Source organism: Manis pentadactyla, chromosome 9 (genome assembly GCF_030020395.1).
Source record: "Manis pentadactyla isolate mManPen7 chromosome 9, mManPen7.hap1, whole genome shotgun sequence".
NCBI classification, from domain to species: domain Eukaryota; kingdom Metazoa; phylum Chordata; class Mammalia; order Pholidota; family Manidae; genus Manis; species Manis pentadactyla.
This window is the reverse complement of record NC_080027.1, coordinates 93,571,972-93,593,895: the sequence shown is the minus strand read 5'-3', so window position 1 is coordinate 93,593,895 and position 21,924 is coordinate 93,571,972. Positions and strand designations below refer to the sequence as shown.

General features: G+C 45.0%; 1 protein-coding gene across 4 annotated transcripts in view; it reads right to left on the bottom strand.

The window, feature by feature from the left end:
• Window positions 1-6,121, bottom strand: part of TP53BP2 (tumor protein p53 binding protein 2) — a 79,532-nt gene extending 73,411 nt beyond the window's left edge. For 2 of the 4 annotated variants that reach the window (XM_036928162.2, XM_036927352.2), the window contains exon 1: window positions 5,878-6,009. Coding sequence is in view for 1 of the 4 variants with exons in the window: in XM_036927352.2 (XP_036783247.2) it covers window positions 5,878-5,904 (27 nt within the window). In the remaining 3 variants the exon portion in view is untranslated. The other 2 variants (XM_036932095.2, XM_057507823.1) reach the window with 2 other exon arrangements.
• Window positions 6,122-21,924: the final 15,803 nt, after the last annotated feature.

Below are 21,924 nucleotides of genomic sequence, written 5' to 3'. Positions count from 1 at the left end.
CTAGGAACTCTGCCTACTCAAAACACTCCACTTACACAGGACCAGCTCCTCTGGTCATGCAGTCTCAGCTGAACCGGCATCCTGACCATCCAATCTAAAGCAGCCGCCCTGTCACATTATCCTACTTCAATCCCACTCTCATGTTTTTTACCATCTCCCCCACCCAAACCCCCAACTAAGCTCCATGAAAGGCAAGCTCCCTGAAAATTCTCTTTCCTGCAGCCATTACACTTAGAACAGTGCCTGGAATACAGTGGATGTTTGCTAAATATTCGTTGAACAGATGCTGTCCCAAAATGGCCATCCAAAAACCATTACCAGCATATGAGGAAGAATGAAGAGCAACGATTTAATGTGATTTTGTTCAAAATCATCCCCTCGTTTATTTCTGATGAATTCATCTGATTAAACTACATCGCTATTCCATGCCACACAGACAATCCTGAGGCTGCAAGTGGAGATGCTGTCACTCTGCCCCACTTCCACTTCCCACAGGCAGTGGGCATTCCTGCAAGTCACTGCCACACCCCTGAAGCCACCGTCAATGGCTGCACAATGATGGCCCCACAGCACACGCTGTTCCCCACCCTCCACACCTCCTCCACTTGCCGTCCTTCCTTTCCTACATGTCACCTGTCTAAAGATACCATCTAAAGAAAGATTATGAATACCCCTCAGGCAAGAGGCAACTGTTACACCCCCTCTCTTTCCCTGCAGATATGGAAGAGCTGAGAATGCCATGAAGTGTTAGAGGTAGAAAAACCAAGTCACTGAGATGTTCTGTTGCATAGGACAGGTAATCACCTCCCTATCATTCAAAACTTAGTAAGAGAGTGATTTACCATTCTTTTTATCCAGCTTTAAATGTGGAAATATGTCTGTTTTCCTTTTTCTACTTCAAATATATAGCTATGCTCTGAAAAGCAGTACAAAGTGACCATTAGCCAAAAGAACATTACGGCTACTGTCTGTCCCGTCAAGAATCTAAACTAGTCTAATCTGGCATTACATCTCAAAGAGCATCTGTCTGCAGGCAGACCTGGTACACACCTCATTTTTGCTGAGTGACCAGAAACAAATTACTGAGACCCTTTGAGTTTCACATTCCTTACCTGTTGAATGAGAATGAAAAGACCCACTTCACAGGGTTCTAACTGGATGACATGATCAGCCTAAACCACTGGGCACAGTGTCGGCACAGAAAGGGGTCTCAGGAAAAGCTCTTTCACCTTCCCTGGGAGGGCAATGAGCACACATGGCTTTCAATCTCACTGGTTTATACAGAAATTGTTTGTTCCACCGTGGAAATTCAGTAAACCATACTAACCATTTATTATTATTACAACTCATTTAAACTGATACTCTACTTTTCTAAACTTGTGCCTCAGGGATTTTTAGTTGATAGTTTTGAAATTTAAATAAAGTAATACTAAGTTGTAAGTCTGTTTCTAGAAAAGCAACTAAAGTATGCATTTCAAAAGTGAAACTTCAGCATTTACTAGCCAAATGAACATTTTCAATGAAAATCTGGTTCCATCATCATCTAAGTAAATCATTCATTTTGGGATAAATTTTATGTAGAAAAAAGCTAAAAATGACCACAGTTGTTGATTCTGTTAAGCTATTTTTCCTGCACATGATCTAATTATGTTCACAATTCGCTTTTTTTTTTGATAATTTTCTTTGATAACATAATATATAAAGCATTTTAAGAATCACTGTCTCCTAAATTCTCAGTTCTCCTAAAGGACTGCCTAATGACCAATGCTTCTCCTGGGCTTTCCCCAGTAATGCAAAAAATCTTAATGTCTCACCTACCACTCCCAAATAAGTATACATTGCATATGCAAGTCTGTTATCCTTGTTTTCTTTTCTCAGTCACATCTGATTAAAGAAGAATGTCTTATTCAGTACCTAGCATACCACCAAAAACAAGTATTTAAATAATGTTTGACTTGATTAAGTGGCATGAACTGAAAAGAACACTCTGGATTCCCAAACGCTTATATCACTTTGCTTATTCTTTGAGATACTTAATAGAGAAGATTGGTAAGACATTTATAATACCTGATGGCAAATCGTACCAACGTGCACTGGTAATCAGTGATCCTATTCGAGCTGAAGAGAGGCTGAACAACCCTTGAGAGTCAAGGATGGCTCACTGTTAAATTAGCTTTAGAAAGACTTTTTAAGAAGTGCCACACACTATGCGAGATTACCAAGAGATAAAGGTCTACAGTATTCCTTAAAACCCCCAGAAAGGAAAGGTCTTGTTTTATTGTTTTTACTGTCCTCTGTTGGGAGTCAAGGGACATGAAGAGGAGAGAAAACAGCTCTTCCTAGAAGCAGCACATGAATAAATGACTATGTCCCTTCCAAATAAATAAATTCTCTTTAATTTTTAAAATATAAGCAAGTGTTCACCTGTGCTATATTTCTTTATAAAGTCTAGCTCTGTTTCTCTGAAAGAGGTAAGAATACAGAAATTTTTAAGTGCTTTTCAGCTTTTAATTAATATAGAAGTCACATGGCAACAAGCCTAACTATACATAAAATGTGAGACATCTGGCACATTTTTTTAAAACAGATGATTTGTTTAACAGCTTTTGAGGAATTACAATTCTATAAAGAAAGACTTTATTGTGGAATAAAACCTAAGGTAACTTGCTACATTACTGCTCAACAATGAGAAATAATTATATCAGCATATGGTATAATCATATACTATTCCCAAGCTATATCTTTAAATGGTTTTAATTTCAAAGCACAGTTTCAGTTTTAACAGTATGTGCAAATAAAACCAGCCACTTACACAAAAATAATACAACTATTAAGCATAAGTCGAGCTATATTGGTCTGTGAGTTGCACAAGTTGTACATGGTTACCTTTGAAAATATATAAATCCTACTGACCACGTGTCAAACTTCCAAAGGAGATACAACAAGAAACCATTTTTTTCTCCCCCTGGACTCCCCAACCTAGAAGCTTAAACAATCAGATATTATTTGACAGCATCATAGAACAACTAGAAATAATTATTATGCTTCTGCAGCACTGAAAGATAAAACTTAAACCATGATCAGTTCAATTTTTTTTAATAAACTATTATTTTCTTGAAATTATCAGCTGCATTAGGGCTATGTGATGAAATTCATTTCAACAGAACACTAAATTCAACAACTGGAAAAACCCATTCTCTAAGTCATTAGGGATAAATAGGCCATTACTATTTCATTTTAGAGTATTAATGTAAATATAAACCTGCAAATAAGCTACTCAAATGTATTATTCTTTGCACTACTTCATCAAACTGACTGCACTGTCAATACAGTGGCCACAAGGCACATGTGACTATTCAGATATAATTATAATTAAATACAGATATTTTTAAAATTCAGTTTTTCAGTCCCATTAGCCACATGTCAGGTGGCTGGTGCCTACCAGACTGGGCAGCACAGGTACAGAACATTCCCATCACAGCTAGTCATCTATGTCAAATGTATGACATCTACTATTGAGACACAATCCTCTAGCTGGCCTTCCCTGTGGCACTGCAGAATATGGTGTGTGGTTCTATACATAAGTTTTTTTTTAAACATACCACTTCAGCAGCAGGCACAAATTTTTATAAAACTGTATCTAAAAAGAGCAGTGAATGCTTTTAGAGTTAGCTTTCCTGACGTATTTTTGTTAGGATATAACACTTCACAAAATGAAAGTTATGAAAAAAAACTATCTAATATAACTTGAAATAGCTGAGAAACTTTGCTTTTAATAATTATCTCCCTGTATTTGAGAACCAAATACAATGACAGTGACTCACTGAAAATATTGAAACTGCAAATGACCCTTTCTTTAAGAAGAAAAATTAGGTGTCAAGTTGAAAGATTAACCAGTTTCTGCTCACCAAGTTGTAGAAATATCATAGAACAAGAAACACTAACAATGGCAGGTATCTGAAAATTAGTGTAATTATCATACCCACTCTGCAGTACCCTATCATTACCTCCATTGTGATTCTCAGCGCTCTACTTATTTTTAGTTAGCCTGCTCAAATGCATCTTCCCTCTCTGCTTTTGGATCCAATTATCACTTCATGTCCCACGTGAAAAAAATCACTTGATTCTCTACCATCTGGTGAGAAACCTCATGAACACAAGTTATTTGCACATTTTTAATAAAATGTAGTCTAAATAGCACACTTATCTTTAGGATGCCTTTAAAAGCGAATCAAATAATGTACTCTTAATGTCACATAACTACACACTTAAAAATGCTTGAGGCGGTAATTTTTGTTATGTACGTTTTGCCACAACAAAAAAAGCACATCAAGACCACTGTCTACATTCTGAGACTATCCATTTTTTTCATATTAAGCATAATGCTTTTTCCTGATAAATTGGTTAGAATTTTTCAAAGTAATAAAATACAAAACCTCCTTCAATGTTGGAATAAAAATCCAAGCATATTAAAAGCTAAAGATGACAAATATATTTAAGGATATAAGTTTATTTTAAAGTACCAAAAATAAAATAGTTTAGGATAAAGATACATATAACATGAAGTTATTCAATTAAAAATTGTTTCAAATTTTTATGAAATTTTATGTATCACAACATAAGAATCTCCAGTTTAGCCAATGCTGCAAATTCAAGAGAAGTACCTATTCCAACCTAGCCACTGTACTAATTGCTTCATTAATAATAGCTCTAATCCTCATAGCCACACTAAAAGCTAGGTACTACTGACATGCCCATTTTACAGATGATGACACTGAGACAAATCATTTTCTTAAAAAACCCTGTTGTCACAAAAGTAGTAGCTGAGCAAATATTGAAGTCTGGATTCAAAGCTGGTGTGCATGTCCCCACACCATAGGTCTGTTAAGATTCTACTCTGACATTAGAAAGTCAATCAGAAGAGGCAAGGGCTACCTAAATTTTTATAAATTCTGATGATCTGGTATGTACGTGGGAGAAGAAAAACTTTAAGTTTTAGGAAAGCCTGAAAGATACCTTGGCATGAAATCACATCGCAACAACCAATGTTTGTCTTTGCCCCTTTCAGAAAAAATTTAGAGACAAGCTGCAGCAGTCATTTCAACAGGACTTGTAAATCCAGGGAATCACTGTTTCAACGGCGACATCCTTCATCCTTACCCGTGGTTCACGCTTCAATATCAGGCATTCACAGTGCAATCCTGACTTCATAAGCAGGTGTTAAGCTAACATAGGGTGCGTGATGCTATTAACTCTTTCAAATTCCTCGAATCCTCCAGGACCCGGTATCCCAAACCATCGGACCTCAATGTCCAATTCCAGGAATCGGTGAAGGTTGAGGACGCCCTGCCGAGGGGCGGAGGGGGCCAGGCGGGCGACCGCAGGTACGCGTATCTGTGACCGCAAGTGAGTTCACTTAGTGGCCGCTCAACCCCGCAGACAGCACAACAGTAGGAGAGTTTGTTTCTCTGAGGCCACGAGAAGGTGACCCCGCCTCAGTGGGGGCACGACTCCCACTCCCCCCGGAACACCCTTCTCCAGGAGCCCGGGCCGCCGAGGCAGGCCATCCACGGCGCCTCAGCCGCCCGCGGGGACCCCGCCGCGCCCGAGGCCGCCCGCACCGATTGGCTTCCGGACAGCGCGGCTCGGCGGCGCTCGCGGACACGAGCAGGAAACTCCGCGGATCGGCGCGCGCGCGCCGCTCAGCGTGTCACCCCACAGAAAGTTTAAGGGACAGAGGAGGAGACAAAGCAAGCAGAGTCCCCTGTGCCCTACCCCCAACTGCGGAAAGCGGAGGCCGGCCGGGAAGTTCGCGAGCCGCCGGCCACGCTCGGGACCGCGCCAGGCTCCCTCGGACCGGCGGACCTGCCCGCTCACCGGCATCATCGTGGACCCGAACCTCATCGGGGCGCGCGGCCAGGCCCAGGCAGCGCACAGACCTGTTGCGCAGCGGCGGCCCCCGCGCAAAGCCGTCCTGGCGGGCCCCGGGCGCGGCTTTGTCTCCGCGGCGCTCACCCAGCGCGTGCTCCTCCTCGGCTCTCCGCCCGGGATCCGGCCGCACGCGCGCGCACGCACCTGGGGGAGGGGCGGCCGGAGCTGGGCGCCTGCGCGAGCCCGCGGAGGAGTCGGGGGCAGCGGGCGGAGGGGCCGGGGGCGCGTGCACGCGGCGGGGGCGGGGCCGGGGCCGCGCGAACCTGGAGTTAGAGCGAAAGTTCCCGCAGAGGCTGCGCCGCAGCTTCCGTTGGTTCCTGAAACGTGGTTCTTGGGACGCGGCCTCCGGAGCAGCCGCAAGCTCCACGCTGCTCGGCCGGGGTTCCCGCGCGCAGCGGCCTCAAGCCGTCAGCCTCTCACCTCCTTTGCCCAAATTCCTATTTAAAACTCGTGGGTGACTTTCTGTGGTTTCAGAGGTACACTTAAAAGTGACTAAAATGGTAAATTTCATGAATGTTTTACTACATGTAAGTTAATAAAACTCCCAGAAAGGTTAGAATTGTGAAAACCAAGACTTCTGAGGACCTTCTCCGCTGCCTGAGAATCCCTTGCATCCCACCTGTGCCCCCGACGGGCTGTTGGTGACCCCACGACGCCCCCACCACTCACTCGTAGAGGGTGAGCCCTGCCGGGGTGTTGGTGACCCACGAGGCCTCCACCACGGCCCTCCTGGGGACCTGGGTCTGGGGACATGCGGGGTTCCCTGAGGAACAATTGCTCCCGGCCTCCCTCCCCAGAGCGATGCAGACCCTGGGGGGATCCCAAGCGAGAAGCTGGGATCTGGGGACAGGGCCCCACAAGCTCCTCTCCATCACCTTCCAACAGAGTCTTAAAATTTCGGGGGAGTAAAGCACCTAGATTTATCCAGCTTCCAGGACAGACAATTCTTAGTCCACGTGTCCTGTACCGGAACCTCCACCCAGCTCCATATTGAACTGGCACAACCACTTATCTGGAAATAATGAAACCATGGTTAATTCAATTAGAATGAAAATCTCTCAAAAAATCTAGTTTAAAGTCTAGTTATTTTATCAAGAATTTAAGTAAAGGGAATTCACCCCTCATTCCTTCAGTAAATATTTATCAAATACCTGCCCTGTGATGGGTGTTCTGAATCCTGGGGATACATTAATGAAGAAAACAAAACCTGAATGGGCAATTAAACCAATAGCTAAGTATATATTAATAATTACATGAACTACGAAGTATGGTTGCAAGGAAAAGATTAAAGGGTAAAGGATGTGGCATGCAGGTGCAATTTTAAACGGGGTAGTCAGGGTTGGCTTCACTGAGAAGCAGACAGGTGAGCCCTGAGTGGAAGGCAGTGGAGGAGTGAATTCAGGAATGTGCGAGGGACCCCTCCTGTCAGAGGGAGGCTGCCTGGCCAGTCCAAGGCCACCAAGGAGGTGAGCACAGCTGGAGCAGTCTGCATGAGGGGCAGCAGGAGCAGATGAGGTAGAGAGGCATTGGGGCCAGAGAAGACACCACCTCATGGGCCGTGGTAAGGATTTGGGCTTCCACACTGAGTGAAGTGGGTAGCCATGGAAAGGTTTTGCACAGATTAGTGCCATGATCTGACATATATTTTAATAGGAACACTCTAGCCACTGGGGAAGTTAGTGGAGAACCTGTGGGAAGCTCGTGCAATAATCTGGGGAAAAGATCAAAGAGGATTGGACAGGGAGAAAGGTGGTCATATTTAGGGTGTATTTTGAAGGCTGACCCCACAGAATTTTCTGACCGGTTAGATATGGAATACTAAAGAAAGAAGTCAAGGACACATCCAAAGGTTTTGTCCTGAAGGATGAAGTTGTCACCAACTGAGATGGAGAAAGTGATGAGTGATCAAGTTGCAGGGAACAGGAAATCATGTTAACTTTGAGAATCTTAATAAAAATAAAGGAAACTCTAATCCTGAATTTAGCACATTTGTGGAAAGCAAGGATCCCTTTGGGCAGCCTGCAGCTCATAGAGGGACTCTTTCGCACCAAAAAATTGACCTCGTATTTCCCTGGTTTTCATTATTTTCTTGCATATAAAGAAATCTCAGAAACAACAACCAGAAAAAGAATTATGGCTATCAGTCACTAAACCTCCCATTCTCAGCAGTAAAAAACATGTCTCTGTACCTCTGAAACCTGGTCACACACAATAGTGTGTTATATTTAGTATGAGCTTGGCAGCCCCAGCTTATTAATAAAACAATTACAATGGAAATAGAAGCAAGGAGAGAATTGAATAAGGTCTGGTTCTATTTCTTCACTGCCTGTTTTCACAAATGCCAGAGGAGGGGGATGCAAGAGGACTGCAGCTGGCACTGTCCCAAAACCCATTTCCAGCCAAGAATTCCCGCAGCCAAATAGCAGGTCCCTTTAAGTTGGGGGTTGTCCCCTCCTCTCCCCTCCCCACCTTCCCTTCCTCCCCTCCCCTCTCCTCCCCTCCCTCTCTTCCCTCCTCTCCCTCCTCATCTCCACCTTCCCCACCCTTCCCTTCCCTTCCCTTCCCTCTCTCTGTCCCTTCCCTGCCCCCCTCCCTCCCCTTTCCTCCTTTCATTATAAAGCAGGACACCTAGGAAGCCTTCTCTGTACTTTGGCTTCATCCCTTCAAACCGCACCTGCAGCTCTTGGATAGGTTGTTTCCTCCCTTCTTTTCACCTTTTATCTCCATTCCCACTATCACCTGGCTTATTCGGTCAGGAGTATCTCTTGGCTCTCCAGACTATAATTCTGTATTTGCCTTCAAGAAAGGTAAGTCAATTGCCCAAAGTGGGTAAGGAGCTGTCTTCTCTCTGGAACCTCACCTCACCCCCAGGCACAGTGCAATTATCTGTTGGGCTGGAGTTCAAATGTTTGCATTCCCACCTTCCTCCTCACATTCCCTCCCTTCCCATTCCCCACAGATGTCCAGACCTTGTAGCCCTGGCTCCTCTCAGAAGAGCTCCCAGCCCACTCAGCCAATAAAGTGGAAGCTTCTGGGGTTCATGCCGCTGTAGCGTCATCCCTCAGATCCAGATCACCAGCGTCCTTCTCCACTCTCTTCCCACTCCCTTGGTTCATTCATTTCACCAAAAATCTTAGGGTATGTACAGGCACTGCTCTAGACTCCAGATACAACAGTCAGCACACCAAAGGTGCTGCCTTCACGGAGCTAGTGGGAAGCTAGACCAATAAATGAGGTAACAGTAATGCTGGTGGGGGACAAAGCAACCAGGCAAACCCGAGAGTAAATTCTGTGTCAGATAGGGAGGTAACAGAGGGCATCTGAGGTGTGAAGTGGGGCAGGACTCAGATGCAGGGCAGTGGAACAGCACCAGAAACATACCTGACCACGAGCGTGTGCAGAATCTTGGAGAAACAGCAGCCAGGCCCATCTGCTGCGACCTCAGAGGACAGCAGGACAGTAGGGAAAAGGGAAGTGTAGCCAGGACCCCGGTCAGGCAGTACCTTCATCAGCCGCCAGCCCACCAGTTATCTGCCCTCTTGCAACCTGACACTCGACTTCCACAGGTTTCTTAGCCTACGGGTTCACTCAGTTCTTCCTGCATTTCCGTCCAGAGAGCAGCAATCCAGAGATGGACAGGGCAGAAGCTCAAGTTTCAAGCTTCCTTGCATCTATTTATATTTTTCCTTTGCCTTGAATACTTTCCTCCCTACCCGACTTCTACTCATTAAGTGCCCACCTGAATGTCATCCTTGGACATCATGTGTGATGTTCTCAAACAGAACTCATCAACATCTCATACACCATAGCCATATGGATTTTATTTATTTATGTATGTATGATGGCACTTACCATATGATACAGAAAAAACATGTCTGTCTCCCCAACAAGACCCAGTGGCAAAAACTGTTATTGGTTTATCTGTGTATCTACAGTCCTAACATTGTGCTGGGGCATAGTGGGTACTTAATGTAGAATTGGTGCCATTTGATAAATGTTTACCACTCTCTCTTTTCTCTTTGTGCATGTAGTGAAGTTTTGTTCCTGACCCTGCAGTAAGCCTCAGGGAGGACCTCCTGCATCTGCCCTTGCTCCCTCCGACTCACTCTCCACCCTCGCTGCTGGCCCTCCTCCAAGTTAGCTTTGCGGAGGTCAGTGACCTGCATTCACTGTGCAGTAAACATTCAGCCTTCATCCTCCTTGGCCATGGGCAGTGCCAAGCTGTTGCTTCTTCTCTCCCTCTCGAAACGCCCTCTCCTGTGGCTTGCAGGATAGTGCTCCCGGGGCTTTCTCCCTGGTCTCTGCTTCTCCTCGGTGTCCTTCGAAGGCCGTCTTCCTTACCAGCCTCTCTGTGTTGAAGGTCTTGAGGCTCAGTCCCAGCCATTTCCCCTTTTCACTGATGGCCCTGCCCTCTTCCTAGACAGACTGACCCAGTCATAAACCTCATTCACCCAGGGGTTGAATTTTTATATTCCACCCCAGACTGCTTCTCTGGCTCTAGGACTGTGCTGTCTGGCGTGAAGGTCACTGACCACATATAGTTGTTAAGCACTTGCAGTGTGGCTAGTGCAACCGGGAGGCTGAAATTTTAATTATAATTAACTTAAACTGAAGTGGCCACATGTGGGTGGTGGCCAAAATATTAGACAGGGTTAGTACAGAGTCCTTGCATCGCCAGTGAAAGCTCTTCTGGACAGTGCTGGGTATCCATAGCCAGTCACACCCAAGTGCCTGCTCAACATTTCCTCCTAGCATCTCAAAGTATTGCAAACTCAACTTGTCTAAAACCAAACATACAGTCTTTTTCTTCCCAGTCCTGGGCCTCATCCAGCAGTTCCTACCTCAGTGATGGAACACGTGTTCAACTGTTTTCCTAAGCCAGAAACTAGGCTTCCCGTTTGCCTTTATTTCTCCCTCCCAGTGCCTACCCAGTCATCAAGCTCCATCTACTCTTTCTCTTAAATATTTCTTCAGACTCTTGTTTTCTGTCACCACAGCTGCCACCATCTCACACTTCTGATCTATGGACCATGACAGCAGGGGCCGATCTTCAGAAGGGTGCCCTAGGTCTGCTCTCCCACAGTGTGTTTGGGCTCATGGGTCCTTTTGCCTGTGTGCCAGGTCTAAGCCCTCCTTAACATCACCCCCCACCCATGCCCTCAAGTGTCTGTGCCTGCTGCCCTCCAGCCTTCCCCACACCACAGTCCCCATACAGTCCCCACACACTCCCCTCCCCCTGGGCCACTGGTGTACCTTCTTCAGCTTCTTTTGCCCTGGCAGCAACCCCTGCTGTGGAGTGGCTCTGCGTACCACACCATCATGTTCTGTGTCACCACAGAATGTTCAGCCTGGTTTGTGTCCCCAGCATTATTCACTTAATGTCTGTCTCTCCCATAAGACTTTAAACCATGAGGTAGAGTCTTCTGCTCATCCTTGTTACCACTGATCCTTCACTACCTAAAATGGGACCTGGTACATAGTAGTATAAAGAATATAAAATGAATAAACGAATGAGTTGTTCATTTGTCTGTGTAGCTCATGTGGTTAAAACCAGGCCATTAATCAGCTTGGGCTGATATAACAAAATTTCATGAACTGAGTGGCTTAAACTACAGGAATTTACTTTTTCAGAGTTCTGGAGGCTAGGAAGTCCAAGATCAAGGTGCCAGCCAATCCAGTTCCCTGGTGAGAACTCCCTTCCTGGCTTGCAGAACACCTTTCTTGTGTCTTACCTTCTCATGGCAGAGACAAAGAGGAAGCAAGCTCTCTGGGGTCTCTTTTTATATGGACACTAACTGGTCCTGAAGGCCCCACCCCCGTGCCCTCACCTAAGCCTGATTCCCACCTGCAGACACCATCCCCTTGCAGGGTAAAGCCTCAACATGTGGGTTTTGAGTGGACGCAGTTCAGTCCACAGCATGTTTGGTACATTTTCCCAATCCTGTAACCACAGATTGCACTCATCACCCAAATCAGCTGCCTCATAAATCACCACAAGAGGTCCTGGTGGCACGCAGGCAAAAGGACCCATGAGCCCAAACACACTGTGGGAGAGCAGACCTAGGGTGCCCTTCTGAAAATCGGCCCCTGCTGTCATCATCCATAGAGAACTGCATTTATAATTACTATGCAACATGTGAAAAGAAAATCCACTTGATGACATTTCAGAAAATTAAATTGAGGCTTCACTACCAACAAGAGAAGTCTGGCCTAATATACTGAAAATAGATACTTTCAAGCACCAAGGCGCCACCAAGGCCACTGGCCATCAGCAGAGCCTGCTGTGGTTTCTATTCTGCTCAGGTCAAAGGAACTTTATTCTGCTGTGAGGGATGGGCATGTGTTTCTTCCCACCCTCTATTAAAATGCACCATGTTAGACCAGAATGAACTGAGTTCTAGTCATTTTAAAACCATTCTAAACCATTTTAAAATGTGGGCTTTATTCAAATATTTTTCAAGAGTACCTGTGAAAAACATACTAGTGTTGTGGACACATGGCTGAAGTCCCTCTGGGGAAAGGGCCAATCCTTGTGGTTTTTTTTGGTATCATTAATGTACAATTACATGAGCAACATTATGGTCACTAGACTTCCTCCATTATCAAGTCCCCACCACATATCCCACTACAGTCACTGTCCATCAGTGTAGTAAGATGCTATAGAATCACTACTTGTCTTCTCTGTGTTGTACTGCCTTCCCTGTGCCACCCCCTTACATTATGTGTGCTAATCGTAATGCCCCTTTTTCTCCCTTATCCCTCCCTTCCCAGCCACCCTCCCCAGTCCCTTTCCCTTTGGTAACTGTTAGTCCATTCTTGGGTTCTGTGAGTCTGCTGCTGTTTTGTTCCTTCAGTTTTTGCTTTCTTCTTATACTCCACATATGAGTGAAATCATTTGGTACTTGTCTTTCTCCACCTGGCTTATTTCACTGAGCATAATACCCTCCAGCTCCATCCATGTTGTTGCACATGGTAGGATTTGTTATCTTCTTATGGCTGAATAATACTCCATTGTGTATATGTACCACCTCTTCTTTATCCATTCATCTATGATGGACACTTAGGTTACTTCCATTTCTTGGCTATTGTAAATAGCGCTGCTGCAATAAACATAGGGGTGCATCTGTCTTTTTCAAACTGGGCTGCTGCATTCTTAGGGTAAATTCGTAGGAGTGGAATTCCTGTGTCAAATGGTATTTTTATTTTTATTTTTTTGAGGAACTTCCATACTGCTTTCCACAAAAGGGCCAATTCTTAAAGCTCTTGATATTCCTGTTAGCCTAGCTTTATTCAAATATTTTTCAAGAGTACCTGTGAAAAACACACTAGTGTTGTGGGCACATGGCTGAAGTCCCTCTGGGGAAAGAGCCAATCCTTGTTTTTTTTTTTTTGGTATCATTAATGTACAATTACATGAACAACATTATGGTCACTAGACTTCCTCCATTATCAAGTCCCCACCACATATCCCACTACAGTCACTGTCCATGAGCATAGTAAAATGCTATAGAATCACTACTTGTCTTCTCTGTGTTGTACTGCCTTCCCTGTGCCACCCCCCTACATTATATGTGCTAATAGTAATGCCCCTTTTTCTCCCTGTGATGCTTCACTACTAATTACTTATTAAGTGAATGCAGTCACATTGCTACTATGAAAATTGTTTTTCCCAATGGCTAACAATGACATTAGAAAAGGAAAATCTAATCAGAAGGTTTCCTATGCCATCATTTCAGCCCCAGTTGCACAGAGCCCATAACTTGCTCTTGTTACAGTTATGTGTGACATGTTAGTTATTAATTGACTGTTGAGAACATTCCACCATACCCCCTCTTCTGGCCCCATGCATAATAATTGAGAATAAGATTTCTTAAAGTCATGGCTGAACTGGATTTTTACTGCTCTACTTAAGGCCCAGAGGAAGTTTTAGAAAGGTCCACAGAAAAGGTAAACTTAGAAAACAATGAAGCTGACAAAGAAAAGTTCTCTCTGTTTGGAGAGAGTTTTTCCTTCAGATGGGTGAGCCCCCAAGCTGTAACCACTGAAAATTTTTTTCCTTAAGGTGATTGGTTCTCTGAAAGTGTTTATAAATTGATTTGGAGGAAAGTATGAATCTTCTCAAATATACTTCACATTTACCACATCTAATAGAAAAACCATGAAATTGAAAAAAAAAAAACAAGTAAGGTGTGCCTGTACCATTCCTAAGGCTCAGCGAGCATCTCCATCCCTTTAACGTACTTTCCCTTACCAAAAACTTCCAGTGTGCATACGGCTTTTCAGGGTAAGTCGACAAACACTGAGTGTACTGTGAGTCCAGCATGGTCTAGGGCACATGCATGTGAAAGGAGGTGCCCATCAGAATGGGGGCTATTGTCAGAGCCTGTGTGGGAACCTGCTAACTGCCTCAATAACTGTGTCATGGCGAGGGGCCTGCAGCACAGAGAGGCTGAGTGACTGGTCTGAAGCCTCACAGCTGGTGAGAAGCAGAAGCTAGAATTTGGGCCCAGGCTCTTTGAGTCCAGAGACTGCATTGTTTGTCATGATGCCATTGTCCTCCCACTTCTATCTAGTCCTCTAACTTCTAAACCAAGTGCCAGGAGGCATGAGGCCAGCCAGTGAGGGCATAAAATAAGAAAGAGAGCACATGCAGCCTGGTAAAGGAAAACATGCCTATGAGCACATGAGACCAAACACACAGGTGCTTTCTGTGGAGTCTGCACAGGGAACAGGTGCCTACCCCTGACTCTCCCAGGATTGGCAGTCTGGATAGACCTTGTAGGCAGAAGGGCTCATGAGCTGAGTCTACAAGATAAAGTGGGTGTGTTTCCTATTTTATTTATGTGATGCCTTGGTTTACTAGGAGGAAATTTTATTTCATTTAAACTAATTTTTAGTGAGTGTCTGCCAAATGCATGACAATAAGAAATAAACAAATAAGATATGATCTGTGCCCTAGATGAGCTTATAGACTCAGAGGGGGGAATGCAGGTAGAAATAACTGGGCCTATTATGGTACACATACTACATGCCAAACATCATGCTAAGCCCTTTACAAATATATTCTCATAATCTGCACTCACCCTGTAGGGAGGCACTGTTATCTCCATTTTATAGATAGAGAAACTCAGGTGAGATGCTGACTTCTTGATTCTTTCAGTGATTACTGATTAACTTCACTAAGTGAATACTTGCTAATACTAATACTTAATATTAATACTTACCAAGAACTCATTGTGTATGTGCCAGGCATAATTCTAAGCTGTAAGGACAGAGTGATAAAAAGGACAGATAAGGTCCTGCTGTGCTCTCCAGAAGTTTTTGTTCTAATTGAGGATGACAGATGATAAACAAGTAAACAGGAAAAATGCTATGAAGAAATAAAAATGAGATGATGTGCTAACTGGAATGGAGTAGTTACTTTAGAAATGGCGGACAGGAAAGTTTCCATCTGATGGTATGACATTTGAACCAAGATCTGAATGACAAGAAGAAACTATCCTCAGAAGACCTGGGTGAAGTGGGCCCCAGGCAGAGGGGACAGCAAAGCCCCAGAGGGAGAAGTGAGCATGGTGTGATAGATGCACAGAAAGGCCACCGTGGCTGGGGCAGGGGTCTCATCCCAGCCATAGAGCTAAGAGCTGAGAAGAAGCAGAGCTGATGGGCGAATCCAGGTTTGCCTAAGGGCAAAGCCCACTCTGCCACTAAGCAAACTGCCTGAAGGAAAAAAACAATGTTCTGCATGCCATCATCACCCAGTGTGTTTTTAAACTAACTTGAGCAAAACTCAAACGGGAACAAATGGAATCACAAGTCAAAATAGAAGACGGTTGCAAGCAGAAAGGCTCCCCTAAGGCAGGAGATGCAAAGATAAATAAAACATTGTCTCACACAAGGTGTGTAGGCCCAGCTTCATTTAAGCCTGGTCTTAACCCAACCCATTATGCATTCTCAGTTCTCATCTTTAGCCTGAAATCCCCTGCGAGTTGATGGAAAGCAGCTCTGATACTTCAGATTTGGAGCTCAGGTAAAGCTTAATGCCAAAAATCCTTCCAGCTTCTTGCAGGTGCAAAGAACCCTTGATCTAGAGGGTGCCTACTTCTACAGGCTCCAGGGGAGGTAGGCAGCTACCAGGAGCCCTCTGGGCAAAAGGCTTTGTAGGGAACTGTGCAGGTTGGCTGGCCAGGTGTGGTTAAGCAGGTGTGTGTACTGGAGGGGGTGGTAGGTTCCAATGGGAGTGTTACTGAGATAGTGATCATAAGGTAAGTGGCAGAGGCCAAATTGTGGGTAGGTCAGCCTCCAGTTGCCAAGAAAGCTGTTGTGGACATGGAGGCAGAAAACTACACATGAATCCAAGAGACACGTGTTGTTCTGACACCTCCCTGGGTCAAAGGAGCCCATTTAAACTCATCAGCTTGGATTTAACTGGACAGCCTTGTCCCAAAGAGATTGCACCTAGTCGCAAGGGCTGGGCCTCCCTCTTTGTCCAGATATAGGTTATCCTCGGTTTGGCGTGGGTAGGAGATCTGGCTGATAGCTGATAGCTGGCACAAAGGAAGGGGCTTTCTAGGGTGTGATCTGTATGTTCTGGCTGCATGGTCTGTAGGTGGTGGGCAAGGCACACATCTACTCTGAGATCTGTTAGGCAACTCTTCTAAAAAGAATTGTTCTTTTATGATTCAATTAGGAAAAAATCCACGAATAGTGGTAATAAGAATGTACAGAGTGAGTTTTCTGATTTTATGTTCCATCCAGGCCATGAAAAAACAGTATATCATATCCTATTAAATACTCACAATGACCCTATGAAACTAATGTTAACAATAGTCCCGGTTTAGAGATAAAGAAACTTGGACTTAGAGCACAAGCAAATGTGTAAGGTCACATTTTAGTGAGAGGTCAGCGTGACAGGTCTCCCTCCTGCACCACGTCTGTGCTCTTTATTTTCAAACAGCTAAATATTTTGCACATACCTCAACTGTACAGTTATTTGAGTTTTGACGAATGTATAAACACTTGTGGATACCATCAAAGTGAGCTGTATAGCATCTCCTCCACCCTCCTTACCCCCTTGTGGGATAAATGGAAGTTTTCACCCAGAATTTCCAGAATTTTCTGCCTGGCCTTAATCTGTTTCCATGCCAGTGGATGTTTACTACAGCATAGCCTCAGGTAGATTCAGGGCAAAGGGTGGAGAAAAAATGGCCATTCTCTCCTCCCCTTCATTTCTAGTACCTAATTGGTCTGGTGCTAGTCAGTCACCACAGACCCGCCCATGGAGTTCCTGCCAGAGGGGGCGGGCAGGGGGAGAGAGTATGCACAGGTGGAGGAGACCCCAGATAGCACAGGGCCTGGTTAAGGAACCCGAGCAAGTTGTGAGAAATAAACCCCTTTAATCCAACCTGTCCTTCCCTTTGTCTTATTTCAGTTTCACCAGATAAACAGGGAACTTGTCCCAGAAGGGGAACCCCTTTCTCCCGAGGCCACATCCTTTGCATCAGTCTTCCCCACGCCAAACTCCACTGATCTCCTTTCTGATACTAAAGCATCATTCTGCCCACCCTAGAGCGTCAGAGAATAAAATCAGACAGCATGAACACTTTTGTGTCTGACATTTTGCTCAGCGTATTTTTGAGTTTCATTCACATAATTGCATATATCGATAATGCGTCCTTTACTACTGCTGAGACACAGGCCATAGTGTGTCTGTGCCTCCATTGAAAGCAGGTAAGTGGGGGTTTCCTGGTCTGGTTGTAACACTCATGCACATGTCTTTTCTGCTCCTTCTTCTCAATGCCCAGCTGTAGGGGCTGGCCTACGGCCGAGGCTGAGTCCCACTATGGCTGAACACCGCCCTTCCACTGTAGCTGACCAATGCCCTAAGATGGCACCCGCTTTCTGGGCGCCACCCTTCCTGGTTTGGTGGCATTAGCATAAGGAAGTTGCTCCTATAGGCTTGCCCCATGCTTCCGCGCTCGTGCTCAACTCATGCAGAAGGCATGCTACCAATCAGCTTAAAGGTCACGCATGATCTTGATCACCATAGGCCAGCTTCCTTTATATAGGCATAAGTGGGAAAGAGAAGCTCTCTCTCTCCTCTCATTCTTCCTCTCACTCGCTCCCTCCGGTTGTTGCTTCTTCTCACTCACCTTCTCCCGACCTTCCGAGCAACAATAAAGAACTGAAGTGAACCAGGTCTGTGTACGTATCGCTGTCGTCACCGCCACAAGGAGCGAACGCGATACCTAGCCCCCCGCCCACAGATTCCAGCCACATCAATAGCCACACACTCTTGTGTCTGCCTCCTTAGCTCAGAGGGGCCCCATACTCTGCTTGGGCTCCACCTGATGGTTCCACAGTCCAGAAACTATCTCCAGATGGAGTCACAGCAAATGGGCCACCTCAGGAGTTTATGCTTCCTGAAGATCACAGTTCTGTACTGTTTATTGTTAAATGTCTGAGAACAGTTACCCATATATTTTGTCTAGTTTTATGCTTGTTTATGGCAGGAAGGCTAGTCCATCACCAATTGCTATATCTTGGCCAGAAGGCAAAGTGGAATCATTTGCTTCTGACCACAAGGGATGGTGCCTTATAAAGCTGAAAGGACCCTGGAGCTCCTGAGCAGTGGCCATGGCTCTGTGGGGCTCCCTGGGCCTGAAGTCTGTCATTTTGTTAGTGGCTTAAAGCTGCAAAAATTCAAGTGTGTGTTAGGATGGAGATGATACAGAAAGGGTTTCATCATCCTGTAGAGTCATATGAAGACTAGAAGAGGCTTCTTATGGTTAGTTTATCTGGTTCTTATATGGTGTCCATAACTAGATTTCCTCCCCCAACTCAAGTCTACCCAAAGTTCTAGGTGACCATGAAGAGGGTTATCAGCCCCAGGACACCTGAGGGGTGTCCCAAATATGTCTTGTGCGTCTGGACAGTTCTGGCAGGACACACATGCATTGGGGAGGAGCATGTTCCTGGACTAGGAGTTGGCCAATAGCGTGCTGAAGTGGGTGACAGCCTGGCTCTCCCGGGCAGCCAGGGTGAGGTGGAGCTGGAGCCTCACCACTGCCTCAGCAGCAGGTTGGCGCCATCAGCTCTGGGGATGTAAGTGTGTGGGTTCGGAGCAGGCAGCCTGTAGGAACAGGATGCTGGGAGATGTGCTGGATCTGACCACAGACCCCTACCTGGGTGGCAAGTAGGGCCTGTAAGCCCAATGCTGGTTAAATAACAGGATGGTGAGAGATGTCTGCAGGTGTCGGAGGACAGAAATCAGGTAAATGGCTCCTTCTGGATGACGCCAGCAGCCTAACTCATGAATCTTAAGTCAGTCTGGGGATATATATATTTTTTTAAAGGTACAGGGCAACAATAAATAGAAGGAATTTTCAAAAAGCTAGAATAAAACCTGTTCAAGTCTGTTAGCTCATGGGTACCGGGAACTGCAGAGCAATCTCAAGATCGAAGAGCTGCTGAGTCTCTGTTGATAAGTGTTTCTCAGACACAGCAGGGGGATTGGTCCCTTTAACTAGAGACTGTTTGTCATCTAACTCTGCCTCTGATATAAGGCCTACCTGGTGTTTAAGAACTGCAGCCTCTGAGAAGAAATACAGCTAAAATCATGGACTTGGCATCACACAGAACCACACAGGAGGTGATGCCAGCCACTCAAAGCTGTGTGGCATAGGACAATTTATTTAAATCTCAGGAACCTCAGTGTCCTCATCTGTAAAGTGAGGCAAACAATACCTGGCTCTCCGGCATGTGGGAGAATGAAGGGAAATAGTGTATGGGAACCAGTTAGCCTAGGACCTGGCCCCCAGTAAGCATTGCTAAGGGGCAGCCACATTATTTTTACACAGGATCAGAGTTGTTGTTTATTGCACAGAGCAAACCGGGAAGATCTGTGTGGCCTGTATGGGGCGGCCTGAGTGGGCATTCCCCAGCCAGAGGCCCAGGTTCCCAATACCTCTGCTAGGCTCTTCCCACCCCTGGCAAAGTAGCAGTCTAGCTTCACCCCAAACCTTCTGAGCCAAGCCATTCATCCTTAAGCTTATGGTCTCTCAAAACCTTACCTGACTCTTTCGAAGCCTCTGTTTGTTTTTAAATGGAGACCATAAGGCCTGCATTTCCTACTTCATGGGATCATATTACATATTTTTAAGTGAAACCTCAGAAAGAAACATGAGATTCATGAGGTCAAAGTAAGGGATTCGGCTCTCGAACCTGCGGCCGGGGAGCGGTGGGAGAGAACAAAGTGCACCTTCTGGAAAAGGACAAGTGAGTGAGCAAAACCCAGCAAGGGCACTGGCCACCAGCACAGCCTGGAAGAGGCAAGAGCAGAACCGAACCCAGTTCCCACCTATCAAAATGGTCCCAGACTAAGATAGGATGTAGCCGGCTCAGTACCAGAACCCAGGAGCTAACATGCTGGCTGGGAATGAGGTTGTCCGGCAGCAGGGCTGAGGCACGGTGCACAGCACAGGCTGTGAAAGGCAAGTGGGGCAGGCAGAATCTGTGTGCAGGTGTAGCTGAAAAGACTTGCAACCCACATGCTCCAAGCAGCAGCGTGGAACTGCAAACCGAGATAACCTGGGGCAACCGGGGCGCCCCACAGAGACCAGCAGCCAGGAGGCAGGGCAGGACATGCAGGATGGGAGATTTGGGAGCCAACTCCAGGGAATACCAGACTTACCACCCTATAACAGTCTGAGTGCCTCTGGAGGCTGAGCCTAGGGAACCACCTGCTCCAGATGAGACAACACCACACATAGTGTTAAGACCATACAGATGGTTTCACTTAGGTTGTAAGAAACTGAATTAACTAAGCTACAGCTTAATAAAACATTCACAAAGATTAACATTCATTGGACTACAAATGACATATTTGTATAGAACTGTGTGAACTCTGTAAAGGAGTTAGATTTAGACCCTATCATCATTGTCCTGCAAGTCTGAACAAGGTTTTTACCAGATGCCAGAGTATACATGGTTCTTCAGCTTTCCCAGTAAACCTGTCTCATAATTGTCATGTGCACAAAATTGGTCACATATGCAACTTAGAGGTGAAATTATATACTCCCTCTTCTGAGCATCTGATACTTAAAAAAAAAGGCAGGAAGTTCTTTTTATGTGGATTGTTTCAAAAAAAATAAAAGGTCAGATGCCCAACCAATCACTTATGAATAAGTGATTGGATAGTTGATGGTGTCATGAGATTATCATAAATTTAAGAGTGATAACAGCATTATTGTGGTTGTTTAAATCTTTATCTTCTAATTATACATAGTGAAATACATGTGGATAGAATGATATGATATCCAGGATTTGTTGCAAAATAATAAAGGATGGAGGAAGTAAGTGAGAGTGTAAAGGAAATGGGATTTACCTGGAGTGGATAATTTTTGAAGGTAAGTGGTGGGCACATGGGGATTTATTATACTGTCCTCTTCATATTTGTAAAAGTTTACATTTTTCCATAATAAAATGTTCTTTAAAGGTCTTCAAATACTTAAAGGGCTGCCACTTTTGAGGGCCCTTGTGATTCACTGGGCCCACCCATATAATCCAGGATCATTCCTATTTTAAAGTCAGCTGATCAGCAAATTTAGTTAATCTGTAAACTTAATTCCTTTTTGCCATGTAGGTAATATATTCACAGGTTCTGGAGCTTAGGACATAAACATCTTTGGGGGGTCATTATTCTGCCAACTACACTAAGATATGATTGACATTCTTCAAACTGCAATATTTATAATGTGCAACTGGTGGGTTATGACATGTGGACAAGCCTGTAAAACTGCCAACACAATCAAGATAATGAACGTATCCATTACCCACCAAAGTCTCCTTCTGCCCCTTAATAATCCCTATCTCTTTCCCTTCTCCTACTGCTCCCTATGTGACTACCAATCTGATTTTGTCAATATTGATTAGAATGCATCTTCTACAGTATCACATAAATCGAATCATATGGTGTGTACTTTCTGGGGAGCTATC